Source organism: Rhodnius prolixus, unplaced genomic scaffold, assembly GCF_049639745.1.
Source record: "Rhodnius prolixus isolate KJV_2025 unplaced genomic scaffold, Rpr scaffold_11, whole genome shotgun sequence".
Taxonomy (NCBI): domain Eukaryota; kingdom Metazoa; phylum Arthropoda; class Insecta; order Hemiptera; family Reduviidae; genus Rhodnius; species Rhodnius prolixus.
In genome coordinates this window covers 12,884,729-12,900,391 of record NW_027411625.1, presented here as the reverse complement: position 1 = coordinate 12,900,391, position 15,663 = coordinate 12,884,729, and the positions used below count along the sequence as shown (strand labels likewise).

The 15,663-nt window shown below is 34.0% G+C and overlaps 2 protein-coding genes across 5 annotated transcripts; one reads left to right on the top strand and one right to left on the bottom strand.

The window, feature by feature from the left end:
* Positions 1-83: 83 nt before the first annotated feature.
* On the bottom strand, positions 84-10,829 carry LOC141459155 (NAD-dependent protein deacetylase sirtuin-2-like). Of its 4 annotated transcripts, XM_074137844.1 has the most exons (11): positions 10,498-10,640; positions 10,365-10,422; positions 9,342-9,560; positions 7,939-8,060; positions 5,918-6,019; positions 5,507-5,603; positions 4,322-4,554; positions 3,011-3,134; positions 1,891-2,083; positions 542-692; positions 84-434 (listed from the first exon to the last, which is right to left on the bottom strand). In XM_074137844.1, the coding sequence occupies exons 3-11, from the start codon at positions 9,430-9,432 to the stop codon at positions 390-392; spliced, it is 1,158 nt and encodes a 385-aa protein (XP_073993945.1). In that variant the 5' UTR covers positions 9,433-9,560; positions 10,365-10,422; positions 10,498-10,640; the 3' UTR covers positions 84-389. The 4 variants fall into 4 exon arrangements, with proteins under 4 accessions (XP_073993945.1, XP_073993948.1, XP_073993946.1 ...); XM_074137847.1 differs by lacking the exon at positions 5,918-6,019 and having other exon boundaries at positions 10,498-10,829; XM_074137845.1 differs by having other exon boundaries at positions 10,365-10,507.
* Positions 10,815-15,165, top strand: LOC141459158 (NADH dehydrogenase [ubiquinone] iron-sulfur protein 4, mitochondrial-like). The gene is made up of 3 exons (XM_074137853.1): positions 10,815-11,114; positions 14,669-14,844; positions 14,928-15,165. The coding sequence occupies exons 1-3, from the start codon at positions 10,917-10,919 to the stop codon at positions 15,103-15,105; spliced, it is 552 nt and encodes a 183-aa protein (XP_073993954.1). The 5' UTR covers positions 10,815-10,916; the 3' UTR covers positions 15,106-15,165.
* Positions 15,166-15,663: the final 498 nt, after the last annotated feature.

The following is a 15,663-nucleotide window of genomic DNA, read 5'->3' as shown; positions in this document are numbered from 1 at the left end:
TAAAAAAAAGCGCTAGAACCGGCATTTTCCCGTCTTCCCATCTAGCGGAGCAAGGGCGTCTTGAGAATAAAAAAAGTCTGATGTTCCATAAGCTATAGTTATTTTATTAGTTTTTAATTCGCACATTAATCATAAAATTTGAATTCACAATCAATTTTATATTTTGGTAAATTTCATAATTTAAAAAAATCTGTGTAATTTACTTCAATTACATACGTTGAGCAAAGTACATATCCTGAAAGCTTACATTTTCAATTGCTCAATGTCATCTTAATTTCATTAAATTTTAATGAATTTTAAATTTAATTAAATTTTAATATAAACATATGTAGGTATAATAAGGAATTCACAGCCATATTAGTAAAAAAAATAGTTCTTAAATATCTACGCTAAGCCGTAATGTGTTTTTCATCTAGTAATCGTTCATAGTCCTCCTAAAACAGAAATAATGTTATTCAGCTTTGATCTTTTTTGTTAAAAAAAAGGTTTTGTTAGAACAGAAGATAATGCTCGGCGAATCGCAAACTTTCGGTCTACTTACTGTCCAACCAAATGTGGCAGCCAGTTTACGACATCCATCATCGCAGGAGCCTTCAATGAAGACATCTCTTGAATGGTTGCTATAACTGATGCCGACTGTATGCCCAACCGGTCGATCGTTAATTACAATTCGTGGACAATCTCTCTTCACACTAAAAACATAAGAAACTCCATTGAAAATGACACGCGACAATTGAAGTTCCCTTTCATTCTTTGCATAAGTAATAGATCTATAGACTGTAATGACTTTATGTAGTATGCTGTGAGTCTGAGGATGAATTTACAAATGCTTGTCGAAAGCTGACTTGAATTTTGCTTGTTTGACCAGTGTCAGTAAAGATGCGGGTTGGCAATTTTTGAGTTTTGATCACTTCTGATCAACTTATGACTAAATTAATTAAATTTAGAATTAATTTTTGCCATCATAAGCTGTGTTCAATAGAATCGAACGCCTTTTTATGTCCATAATCACTGTGTACATATCTACCCTCTTTTTGTTTATGTTTTATTCCAATTATTGAAATAAAGGTGAAAGTTTCTGTATGAGATGAGAAGAACGTACAATGTGAAGATATTGTCTTAGCAGCCTGTGTTAGGTCTAAATCCTGACTGGTGTTCTGACAAAGCGTTAATGCGGTAGGCCCACTCAAGCACTCGTAAGGCTAATGTTGAAATAAATATCTTCATCTCGAAGAGCAAAAAGTGCAATAGATTTAAAGAGGCTGGTTACGAGGCTCAATATTGCCTTGCTCTGAAGTTTAGAACTCACATAGATACAGAAAGCAATGAAGCGTCGGCTAGCCTGGCGAAAAGAGCCTTAGAAGAGACAGGACATCTCAGTATTCTGCTTCTATCTTCTACCTTTCTGCCAACTGTAAAGTCTTAAATCTTAACAAGATGGCAGGTAGTTCACCGTTCTGGTAATAAAACCCGAAAGTAGATAAGAAGAACTAGTACGCTCATTTGGCAATGGAGAAAACTTTTTGCGGAATATTGTGCAGATTGCACACTAATCTCGGTTTTAGCAAAGCATATCTGTTCAAGATAGACACTGAAAGAATCCTCAGCAAGGACCGTAGTATATTAATCAAACAACGAATTTATTTACAAAAATAATGTCTAATCTTGATAACATCATTGCCGACACTTTAGATATAATTATAAATAGATTTTTCAGGAAAATTAATCTATTAAATTTTATAAAGCTGTGGCTTCAAATGCAAACGCAAATAAAAATTTAAATTTAAATAAAAAAAATAAATTAAGTTAACCAAAACATTTAGGGATTAAGACACTAAACAGACGAGGTTATTCACTCCTCCTTTTGATAGTGAAGAGACTGATTCTCACCTTCGGACTAAAGATGCAAAAGGCTCCACAGTCAAAGACGAACCCATGACGATAAGGAGATCACATTTTCCAAAATCCTCAGCACTATAGTTGTAGAACTTAGCAGGCAGGGCTTCACCAAAGAAAACGATGTCTGGCCGTACTACACAACCACACGATTCGCACAATGGTACATCTGTTGTGAAGATCTTCTCTGTAACAGGGAATACATTTTTTAAAACATCCAAAAATTGTACGACGATGGATCCTGGCTATATTAGGTACTTTTAAGAGTACTCTTAAGTTCTTCTTAAAGATCTTAATAGACACTTTACACGTTTTTCATTTCGACTATAATACATGCGATTAATGTAAGCTAACGAGTTAATGGAGAGGAGTAATACCGCTATCTGTTATTACTGTTTTGGTTATTGTCAGTGCACATTGGCCTGCCTGGAGCTGGAGCTAGATTACAGAGGTTTAAATAGGGAGATTCGTGACCTTTGGAGATGTTTTGCTAGGCTGAGATAAGTTTCATAATTAGACACTACTGTTTTGGAGGAAGGCAATAAGTATAGAGGAGTAAACAAAACGGGAGTAAGGCAGTGCTCAAGACTTTGCGCACGCCACATCAAAACTGCAAATTGATGATTAAGTGTTAAGAAAAGATTCGGCATTGCACATGCTGCGAGGCAGAATTCAACGAAAGGGCGGACGAGTTAGCTGGGATTGATCCTCAATACCGTTGTACGGTTCCCGCAGTAATTCTATGACACAGAAATTAAAGATGTGATAATGAGTGAATTGGAGAAGTACAGAAGAGACAAGGTAAAGTGTGTGTAAGAAAAGGTTTACAAATTAATAAAGTAGGGTGACCCGATGTATTTTCTCATGCTCAGTGTGATGCAACTAAGAGTTCAAGTATGTGAACAGACTGGGGGGCGTCATTTACACAAAATAGTAAAGACAGCGATTACGTCAGAATTGCGATGAAGAAGTTGGGAAAACAATGTATCTTTTTCCAATACTAAATTAAATGTGCCCAAGAAAAGCATACTTTTAAGGAATGTAAGAGGATTTGAAGCTACACAACTTATGAGGCCAGACAGTAAGGAACTAATAGTTTTTTATTTAAACGTACCCTTCATCCAGTCTAGAGTGTACTGGCGTTTACAGTTGACACAATGCGATCTGTAGAACGTGCCATGTGCTTCGATCAGCTTCTCTTCAGGCAACCCAGCTGTTCTTTCCAAATTGTCGATGTTCTGGTAAATTTAAAACGATAATACTACAATGTTTATTGTTACTTTAGAACATTTCCTAAGTAAAAAATCTACGCCCTGACACACTGAGAGATTTGATACTTGACTTTGTACAGAATATATAGAGATATAGAGATAAAGTTTCTATCCAGTACACAGGGGGGATTTACCAAGTTGAACTGACCATAAGAAAGGAAAGAAAGGTGGCTACTTTTTATCAACGACAAAAAACAAATATAATAAATAAACCATAGTCTGATTCTTAATTTTCGATTTATGATTTTTTAATGCTTAATGACTTTTTTCCTTAAAATGGTATTAAATCTTAAAGAGAAAATTTAATTCACTAATCGATTTTTTTTTCCGGTGAATACTCAAAATGAAAAGTCTGCCAGATAACAATACTTTCTTCTTACGATTAGAAGAAAGTAAAAATAAAAATTTTCAAATACAAATGCCATTTTAAAAAATTCTGGTGTTAACTCTCACAACTTTCGCTAACTACTAATCTCTCAAAGTTCTATCACAATTTTTTTTCAAACTCCGGACGTTTCCCTTATATTAATTCTTATCACTTTAGAAGGAATCGACCCATCCTTTCTCTCAGAAATACCCATAATCGAATTGTCGGAAAAATATTTTAAGTAAAAGTTGTAATTGTATGTGTTTGTTATCACATTAAAACGTATAAACATAGAAAATCTATTCGTGAGAAAATCCCTTAACTACGGAAAAATTAATGTTTAAACATTTCTAATCAGTAAAGTAGCACTTCTGGTCAGCCAATTTCTTTAGATTAAGAAATTCAAAATTTGATTCTTATTTATACAAAACAAATGGAAAGACAGTACAATAAACAGTAGTGGCACATTAAAGGAAAGTCTAACCACTCTCTCTTCCAGAATTGCTCTAAATCGAATTTTCCTAGAAAAATGTTCCAAACAAAAGTTATAGATCTAGTGTATTAAGTAAAAGCAAGAGTTCTCAAAACAAAAATTTTCTGTGAACATTCAAACTCGAAAATCTGCACAATACAATACTTTCTCTTAATAGAGAAAGAGAAAGTAAATTATATGTAATATTCACTAAAATTGCTTCAGGAAATCCCAGCCAAGCAAAATCATTATAAAATTATTGAAGTAATTTTGACAGAAACGGCAACTGCGCTTAATAAAAAATATGACTTTTACCTGAGTATAATGTCTCAAGAGTAGTCCTTTCTCTTGCAATAATTTTAAGAAATAATGCGCAGCCGTCGGATGAAATGACCCCGGAAACAGTTCTCGAGCTATCTGGAAAAATGGTTCTGGTTGCTTCAAGAAATACACCAGCTCAAAAATTGCTTGTGGATATGGAAGATTGTATTTGGCCAAATTATGATAAAGTCCTTTTCCAGGCGATCGGAAGTCCGGTATACCAGCAGCTGAAAACCAAATAAATAAATCTGGTGTGAACACTGTTAAGGTAGAAATTAAAAACGCTGGTTAGCCTCCTTCGTTCCTGTTTATTGTATTTAATTAATTTATTATGTATACTACTCATTTTTATTATTCGCTATTATTAATTACTTTCAATTTCCACAAAATAATAAATTTTGTCTACAGTTAGGTGTGAAGGCTTAATTTTATAAAATAAACCACTTAAGGTATAAACTCATGTATTTAGAGTTGTGGGGGTACTAACTACGTAGTTCTTCGAGTAATAGAAGAAGTCAGGTGGTAATAGTACTATTTGATTAATTGATACCCCTCTGATATAATACTAAGGCTACTAAGTGGCAGCAGCACCTGGATCAACTTATTTGAACTAGTTTTACCTCGTCTTCTAACCTTTCACAGTAAACAGGAATTTTAATTACCTCCTGTGTAACTGCGCGGCAAGAGGAAATCCGCGGCAACTGTATAGTATTCTTTATTCCCCACATCCTCAAAGACATTAGGATTCGACTGCAAGCGTCGTGTTTGGAAATTATTGTGCGAGAATGGACTAGCAGAACAACTGTAAATAATAATCATTCTATTTTCCGTATATTTTGTGAATAGAAAAAACTTTTTTTTTCGATTTTGTAGAGTATTGCTACTTGCGAAGATTACCTTCAAATTGCACAATTTTTTATAGAGACATTTTCTAGTTCTTTGGATATTACCATCACTAATTTAATTTAATACATATCCAATTATTTATTTACTATTTCATTTTTCATCTATTTCATGTCATCTCAAGACAGGTATTTCCAGTGGACATTCAAAATCGAAAAACTCCACGAATGCAATACGTTTCATTAATATAAAAATTACAACCATGTGGGATCACAAAACCTAATGGCTGAGACCCATAAAATCTCGAAGTGTGAAATTCTCAGAAATTTCACTTACCTGTTGAAATTCCGGCCCCAACCATTGTAATTACGCTCTGGAATTGATTATTCTTATAGCAATCACCAATTTTCTCCAAAGTATAACCTTCTTGGTCCTAAGTGTTAAAAATTCAAATTTAAATTCTACAAGAAAAACGCTGTTCAAATTTGTGAGCTTGTAATGCAAGTAAGTGCTGTCATAAATACTTTGTAGTAAGTTCACACTGCGCACTGGAGTATAGTATTAAAAACAAATTTTGTGGGAGAAACGTTCACACAGCCTGTAACATCCTTAAATGAGTGTTCAGTCTGGCTTTGCAATGCTTCTTAACTGACTCGAGTTTTAATAGACTACAGTATTTATGTGCAGCATAATATTCTGGTTTTTGCCTTAAAGCACACATAAATAAATATAATTCTTTTTAATCACCTTTTGAGAGTTAGCATTTGAAAAATAGCTTATGAAGTTAGCGCACAATTTGGTAAAGTTGGTTTTGAATAGCTCAACTATGCTCGGCTTCTCAAATCCATCCTAATAAGAACAGAAGCTAAAATTGGCTATAAAACTATAATAGTTGTATTAGAGCTACTCAGAGTCGTATGCACTCTGGTGGGTGACCTTGATAATGATTTCGGGTCAATGACTTTCTCTAACTTTCTGTCCTTGCATTTCTCACCTGCGAATCTAGAACCACTTTTTCTATAAACTTTTTTTTGTTCAGTTATGAAGATTAAGGAGAGAAACACACGTACAAAAAAAAAATTACATTGAATTTAACATGCTATTGAAAGAAGGCAGAAGTTATAAAATGTTGCGCGCTAGTTACATTGCAGACTAAGTTAGATTCTAATGATTGAGAGTGCTAGGTATTTCACTCAGGTGTAGTGACAAGAATAACAAACAAATTTTAAGATGTTTCAAAGTTCTGGAGCGTTTCGAAGCCGCTGTCTGGTAAGAAATGGCAGCTGGATTCAGCTCACGATTATGAAAGTGTCCCTAGAATTATCGTTCAACAACTTTCAGCCTACTGGAGATGTGATTTCAATAACGTGCTTTAATGGCATAGAAGGCAAGAACGAAATTTTTTACGTCTACCTTGTGACGGGAGTCACAATTGGAAGTAATCTGAAAATAGTTCATTTCTCAATTTACGCTCCATCAGAAAGGGTGAAAACTCAAGTTGTGCTATCCGGTACTGGATGAGTTCAGAATGACAGGCAGGTTTCTAGGGAGGTCAAACACATTTTGTTTAACTTTTTTCATATGAATAACTCTATGAATCTTGCGAAGGAGTAGGAAAGATCTTTCAAGAATTTAAATGCAATTTCCAAGCGTCCACAACATTACGAAACGATCCTGAACTTCGTTCGTTTTTCTCTCTATGCGTGATTTGCGTCTTTTGTTCAATTTCCTTGCCGTTATGTAGCGCAGCATAAAACCTTAGTACCGTACGTAATCTTTCTGTAAGATGTCTTGCCTTCTTTCTCAAAAGGCCACCCTATGTGAGCTAAAAGTAAGGAACTTTTTCGAATTAATGGTTAGGTCCGCTGGATAATATGCTTGATTTCATTCGCTCTAACACGCATATTTTTTTTTCAAATCCTGATTTTTTCAGATATTCATCCATCATAGGAGGTTGATTAATCAGTTTGGTGTAGAATTTGACTTTAACGAAGTTTCCGCCACACTGCACTTGCTAACAGATGGAGGGAGTTTATGTGGTGTGTATTTGTGTCACTTAAAATGTTAATTTATCGTGAACATTGGTGTTAAAAAAATAGTGAAACAAAATTAATGAAAACTAGTTTTTATTTAAGGTTTCTTCATGTATTGTGGATAGGTAATCGTTTAGAATTGGAAAGCTGGAATTGTATTTTGTAGGGGAAGTGCGTGAATTTAAGTAGGCAAGACTGAACATCCAACTGGTTTATGAATACAGGAAAATAATTATTGTTGAATTAAATATTTATGAACATGAATTCTAATCTAATTCCTTACTAAAAAATGTATTAATGAGTAATATCAGAGGTTGCATGCAACATGCTCTTATATTATAATGTGTTTTGGTGAGATTAGTTCAGTTGGTCTCTGTTTGAATGGTACACAATGACTTTAAAGAATGTGATCGCGTTATAGTTGATTTACTGAATATTTCTATTCTTTATTAGATACCCATACGTGAAAATCCAAAAAAGATTTCCATATATAAATATCCGAAACCGGTTAGAAATATAAAAAAGACATGCGTGCTACAACGGAAAAATCAGCGATGTTTTCTTTGTTTTAATCCACAGTAGTTCTAATCTTTATTATAGTACGGAATTTTTATAGACATCGTTATGTGGCATCCAAGTTTTTTTAATAAATTCTTTACGAACCAAGACCACAGATAGATGATATTATATTTAGCCAGTATTCTGTACCTTTTCTGAAATAATTAAATGTCTTACCTCTGTCTCATCCTCTCCTTGAGCTAATGTCAGTTTGTGCATGAGTTCTTCCAATAAGGAGTCATCTTTCGGGGAATTTGAAGCTAATTCTTTATCCTTCGAGAAATCTGTCGTGTCTGAATCTGTAAATTAAATAAAAAAAATTAGTAAACTAAGCCAGCATTTGATATGAGTGTACTTAGAATGTATTAATAATTAATAATATAATTAGTGCACTTTTTCATCTTACAATTCAAAAATGGTTTGTTTGTTCACCTAATAAGTTGAGTCCATAGAGCAGTAAACCTAGTTGACAAGTCTGGGCTTAAAGCTGGGTCAGGGAGAAGCTCATAATTTAAAGCTTTCACGTTTAACTTGATTTGTGAGGTCTTGAGTTATTATTATTAGGCAAAGATTATTTTCAGTCAAAACAGTGTACGTGTTCTAACCGAGTACAATAGTGTTAGGTTGTAATCGCTCTACTGCTCTCTTCGTCCTACTACACACACAGCACCTCTAGTTCTCTCCAAATCTTTCTCGCCGGATTGGGCACAACTGGTTGACCTGATCTAATTCGGTTTGAGGCATGTGACACTTTTTTTTTTCTTTTTTTTAATGCAAGGATCTACTTTTATAGCAGGCGACACTAGCGTTAAATCCAGGAATGGAATGCTTCCTAAACCAAGCTTATTAATTTTTTTGAAAAAAAAAAATTAAGCCCTACGCTATCAAAAGGCCTCAGTGCTTATATAGTTACTCTAAAGAAAAACAACGTAAACCGAGACTAGAACAAAAATCCAAACCCGCTACACAACAATGTACAGCATCAATCTCAGACTAGGATACTTTCTTCCAAACTTTGCGAGACACAGTCATTCCTTTCCAGACTGGGCCATGCTTTCATTCCACGCCCCTATCATCCTCTCAGCGAGCAACCCAGTAACATGTTACTCGAAGTGAAGTAACATGGTTTAGAGCCAATGATGATACAACATCTTGCAGTGCTGAGCAGCTTATTAAGTGCTTACTTGTCCGTGTACGGTCCCGCTGAATCTGACAAATCAACAAATCTGACATTTGTTGGAAAGAAAATGGTTTTCTCTTTTTTATTTCTAGCAGAGTCTTTTATTTCCCACTCAAGATTCTTATTTCTCCGTCCAAATAGCTTCTTATCCTGAGAGTTATTAAATAACAGCTTTGACCATTGACAGAATTAGTAGGAATTCAAGTGATGAGAGCTATTCTCCCTAATTAGCTATCTCTTTGGCACATTCGTTCCTTTTTTTATCCCACATTGGAAATAAAACTGTTACTGAGTAACTGCTGGTAAACATGTTGCTTGAACATTTAAAGGGAAAAAACGCAAAGGCATTTGTTACACCCTGGTAACCTAGATTCAAAGCTCTTCAAAAGTCAAAAATAACCTTTATTAGAAGGCACCTCCCCTGTGCTTTGTTGATCATTTGTTGTCACTCGTGATTCCTCTTGTTCTAATTCTTTATCTTGGCTGCTCATCTTGTCTGAATATTCCAATCAGGCTGTATCCAAGCGAAGAAACTCTTTGAGAATTTATTGAAATGGTTGTGGAGACAACTTCTTGCTAGGCGGGGAAACCTTGAAGACGAATCCTTGTGAAACGTGAGCTGGAAATGGAAATAATTTTAAAAAGCTATAACTGTAATTGCCAAAGTTATATAAATAATAAAACTGCCACAGAATATTATGATACAAATTACTTCAATCTCCGTGTGGGTGTCCAGTGCAAAAAGCACTGAACTGATCCCTTTCCTAAGGAAGTAGATTACTAATGTTGAACTGAAAAACGAAACTATTAGGGTTCTTTATATAGAAGAGGTTTGTTGCGGTTATAATCGTCTAAACTTAGTTTTTATGGTAGTTATTCTAGTGGTGATCGTAGGGCACGCTAAACCAAAACTGCTCAATTTAAAAAAATGTATCATTGCTGGCTCTCTAAGTTTTGAGTGATTCTGAAAATGGCACATATAAGTTGTTCTGCTATTGGGACTATTGGATTCACGAAAAATCATCAAAATCCAACCTCTAAGAAAAGTGTAAGCCTAGCTTCTTCACCAAAAAAAAAAATAATAATAATAAGTAAAGTCTATTTAAGTATAAAGCCTATTTCTTTGGATGGGTCGTAAGCGGGGCTTACGATTAACGACTAAAAGTGACGTAAACGGGGGGAAAGCACATATCACTATTAAACTTCTCCAATTAAAACGCAGGACTCGAACTGGCAATCTCCCTTTCACAAGGTAGCCCTCAAAACCACCCCTTTTCTAATAATTGAGAAACAATCGTCGTCTAGCAGAAGGGTTCAAGTTATGGAAAATGACGGCATGAATTGCAACTAGTAAGCTTAATGTGGGTGTAAAATAAAAAAAAAAGTTAATTCAAAATGATAAAAATACACAAATTTTTCTTACGTCTTAATATTTTTCCGATGCACTTTCCATTAATTCGCAGATCGTCACTGCCGGAGAACTAGAAAGAATGCACTCACAGAATCACAATTTACATAAACTTGAAGCAAAGTAGAATTCAAAATTACAGACTCACCTATTAGCAGCAAATCAGTCAAAAATAAAATATTTTATTCACTGATTAAATTTAATAATAATATGTATTTTTATAACGTCCACATTTTCTCACAAATTTAAATTTTATTATAATTCTTTTACTCCATTTGATTAAAATACTAGCTTCACATATGTTTATTGTTTCATCAATTAGAGCCACTGAAGCAGATTGCTGTCTATAATTATTTTTCATAAATAATTAAACTTATAAAAATATATTATGACATTTATTTATCAATTTTTTTTAATTAGATAACTATACTAACAAATTTATATAATTATTTCGTATGTAGGTTATAGCTAACAGGTTATGCTGATTGTACTTTCATTTAACCAAAACAAAGGTTACTTCTAAACAATTGAAAAATAGAAGAACCCTTACTTATTACTTTTTGTTAAATGTATCGCAATCAAATATTCAACCTAAACAAATTATGGAGATCTGTACAAGAATTTTCAACAAGTCATAGTGTATACAAAGATTTGAAGAATGTTAAGGTAGCGCCTCAAGTGGATAAGAAATATGCGCTGATGAAAAGAGAGGATGTTGAACGACATAAAGCGCACAGCCTGGAGACAATCAAAATTGATCACAAGGTATGTTTGTTTAGTCTAGGGCTGAATACAAAAAAATTGACAAACGGGAGGGTATCTGAACTTACAACACCACAGGGGAGTTCAACTTCGACTCTCCCTAAGAAAGCCACGTAAGTGAATTTCCGTTGGAAAGTATTTCGTATAAATGTTATAGATATTATATACCTTACAATTAGTACACAAAATTAAAAAAAAAAGAGCTGGTTTCGAGTAAAACTGATAAATTTATACCGTACATGGGCGCCTTCAGTTATCTGATTTACCTCTAATTTTGAATTTTGATTCTATTTTTTTATATCCTTAACAAAAACTTACAGTTTAAAATGTTAAGTATAAGGGTTGATTAAACGCCAAAAGGTACACAAATCAGCAAGTACCCAACATTTCATTAATACTTCATTAATATTTAAGTAATTCTACTGCATTAATTTTCATTAATAAGTTATTTTTTAGAATTTATTAGATGTCACAGACCCTTATGCTGGCCATTTTCGTCTACAAAATATATGTTCAAGTAGCACTGTAGATTGACTGTAATATCTAGTTATCTATAATAATGAAACTATTAATTACAGGTTAAAAAGAAAAACGTTACAAAAAATTAAAAAAAATTATGAGGCTAAAAAATTCAAAACTTTCTTTTAAAAGAAACTTCACCAACATACATCAATGATTTTCAAAAATCGTCGGTTTAAGTTCATTCTTCGATTAAAGTAATTGTTATTTTATGAAGTAGTCAAACGTTTATAATAATTATCTGGCTTTATCGCAAGTAACATAGTTTTCTTCAATTACATTCTCAATGTAGGTATTCATCCCACAATGTTGTATATGTGTAATATAAAGTAAATAAGATATGCATATTTTTAGGACAGCTAATTATTCCAGTATTTTACTATAAGTAAAATTAGGAGGTCTAAATTAAATTACAATCGAGAAATCAATAATTGTTGTTGAATAATCTACTTGTTATAACTGTGTGTTATTTGTGCTCTCGAATATTTCGGTAAGACGAATTCAAGACAGTAGCCTACTCTAACTTTGTCTTTTTCTACTTAAACATGCATGTACATATATGTGATTTATCATAATTATAACAAAAAAAATATTATAAATGAAGTGGCCAGCATAAGGGTCTGTGACATCTAATAAATTCTAAAAAATAACTTATTAATGAAAATTAATGCAGTAGAATTACTTAAATATTAATGAAGTATTAATGAAATGTTGGGTACTTGCTGATTTGTGTACCTTTTGGCGTTTAATCAACCCTTATACTTAACATTTTAAACTGTAAGTTTTTGTTAAGAAGATTTTTGTACCTTTTGGATAGATTTTCCTTTTTGTCCATTTTACAAAGTTACATATCTCCTTTACAGATTTTTTAAAATTTGGAATAAGCAATTCTATAATTATAACCTGATAAGGTGTTAAGTCGGAACCGTAACTTCCACTGGAGAGATCTTTTTAAAGAATGATTATAGTTGCGTTCCCCCAAACCATTCTAAATAACTATTTTTTTGAAAAAGCGTTTTGAATAACATAGGAAGGTATTTGTACGTAAATAGCAAAATTAAACTGCGATTTCAGTACTTCCTTTTAAGAGGAGTAAGAAAAATAAACTACGATTGCAGTACTTCTCCCTAAAAGGCAAAGAGGTAAAGATTTTTTAATCGAACGACAATTCATTGATTTAAATCGGTTCACTCATTGATAATTTAAACGATTGCAGTACTTCCTCTTAGTAGGTGCAAGAGCATCAGCAACGTAGAGGAGCTTTAACCACTTATTCGAGCTGAATTTTATCAAAATCGTACTAAGCGTTATAGAAATATTGGTAATAATAGTTTTAGAAAGGGCCTTATTTGGGTGGGGCGAACTCCCCTCCTTATGAGGCACGGCGTCGAGACTTTTAAAGTGCAAATCTGTACAAAATTTCGATTCGAATGACACTTCGGTCGGTTCACGTGTCGATAATTTGAAACGATTGCTATACTTCCCCTTAACAAGTGTAAGAGCTGATCGCCGCTTTAATGTTACGTAGGGGAGCCCTAACCCTATCATCCTACCAAATTTTATCAAAATCGGGCCAAGATTTACAGAGTAATTAGTAATAATAATTTTGGAGGGGGCCTTGCATAAAGGGGGCTAACTCCTCTCCCATTCCATGTATAGGATCGAGACCCCCAAAAGGCACATCTACATAAAATTCCGAATCGAATGACACCTCACTCATGAAAATCGGTTCACGCGTTTAGGCGCTACGTTGTTTACAAAAAAGGTAACAAGAACAAGAAGAACAAGAACAAGAACATTTTTTGAAAAAGCCGTTTTTGCTCATTTTCGGCAACTTTTTTCTTGAAACCTATTAAATCTGGGTCGTTACAAAACAAATACAGTGATAAAGGAGGGTTTGCCCTATAATTTAAAGAAAATTTGGGAATTTTATCTTTTATAGAAAAAGAGAAAAAAAATTGTCAAAGTTGGGTGTTTTTCAACGTTACGCTTTTTCGTGCACATTTTGTCGATCAACCCTTATACAACTGTCCTACCGGACAGTTTTAATATTTTTTAAGAGTATTAATGAGTAAGAGAATAATAAAAATGCCTCGAACATTTTTAAAGAAGATATTGCATACCACATAAAATTTAGTTACTTCCGTGCCTCCTAGAAGTAGGTTCTAATTATTAAGAAAACGACAAGTATTCACTTGCGATCTGATAATTAATCCTGATTTTATAACTGCGTTGCCAACACATTGACAGTATTTACAGATCATTTGTAGTTAGCACTTCTATTGCGCTCGAGATCTAACGCCATTAGCGTTAGATATTGTTTAAATATTGTGTAATTTTTTTCAAAGAGTAAATAATTGGAAATTTTGTTTATTTGTGTGTTCTGTGTAAAAAAAAGTACAATTTTGAAATTTAAATGTTCGATTTATATACTCAAAAACATTTTGGGTTGATGGGCTTTACGGAATGCTAAGTCCAAGTAGCGGTACTCTTGCCGTAGTACGTGTGTCTAAAGACATGAATCCACTTGTTGCAAGTGGAGTATTGTAGCGCCGTTGTACAATATTGTCTGTGTTCTATGATTCAGGACTCTTGTCTAGTATCACTTTATCCTTCCGACCTTGCGCTTTGTTTCCCCTGTCCACCTAAGCACTGACGCCTACTCCGACATCTAATCCATAGTTTCGTTCGCATAGTCCACCCACAGTATGCCCTCGAATCTCATTTACACTTCTATCTGTGGCCACTTCATCTACGATTGCTTCTTTCTTTGCTGATAGTTCTTCAGCATTCAACACCTTTTCAGGATAGCAGCACCGCTATCCTCACGGCCTGTAACACCCCAGCATAGTTAGTACCTGGTGGGAGGAGAATGGAGTAGCCCACCATGATTTTTAAAAAACAATATTTTTTTTGCGTACAGTATGTATGAGTATTAAAGGATCTTCTCTAGTTAGAAAAAAGCTTATCCACTTCTTTGAGTTGTATACGACTAGATGGCCTATGTAAATAGTATAGTTTGATTCTTCTGTTCACAGGAGCTGATCTCCCCGATAACTGGTGTTCCTGAAGAGCACATTAAAGGCCGACTAGTTCGTATTGGTCTGGTGACTAAGAACGCAATGCAATCCGGAACAGATAATACTCAAAGTTGGCAGATAAGCTTTGAAACTCGAGAACGTTGGGAGAATCCATTGATGGGCTGGACTTCAACGTGAGAGTATTCATAGCTAAATTGTATCTCTAGATAGTTACAATTATATTTTCTTGTTATCGAATTACATATTCTTTTTACAGCGGAGATCCTCTGTCGAATATGCAGCTTCAATTTACTACAAAAGAGGATGCTATAGCGTTCTGCGACAAGAATGGTTGGGAATGGTTTGTTGAAAAAGAAAAGGAGCAACCAGAAAAAGTCAAATCTTATGGTTTCAATTTCTCATGGAATAAGCGAACTCGTGTTTCTACAAAGTAAAACATAAATCATGTACTTTTTCTTTAGTTACTGTATATAATAGAATGTATTTAATTGTGACCAATTATTTACCTGTCTAATGTCCCAGTTATAAATGGGGTTCATAATATATGTGTATAAAAGGTTTAGAGAGGTCAACTTTGAAAAAACGTTAATGAGGCTTTGCAGGCTGTTCGAGCCAAATGCTGTATAAATAATTGTGGATGTTGTGAGATGAGGGGACATGGTCATTGAGTTTAGATCTTTATCTAAGGCAGTTTCAATACTCATCGGCATATCGACGTAATCTTAAGACCATTTTTGATACACAAGTTTTCGAACAAGCTTCATCCAGTCCTTTAAGTCAGTATTGTTCTGTCACTTTTTTTATTCGTCACATAATTTTACTTGGTTATCTCGGTATCCAAATTTAAACAGAACGATGTCGAAGGTGACCATCCAAAACAACAAGCATTAGTGGAGCTAGAAAGAAATTAGCTCTAACGCTAAAATCCATGGGTTAAGTTCACCTACTGATGTTTTTATTTAATTTTTTATCCTAGGAGCCTCTAAAAAAGA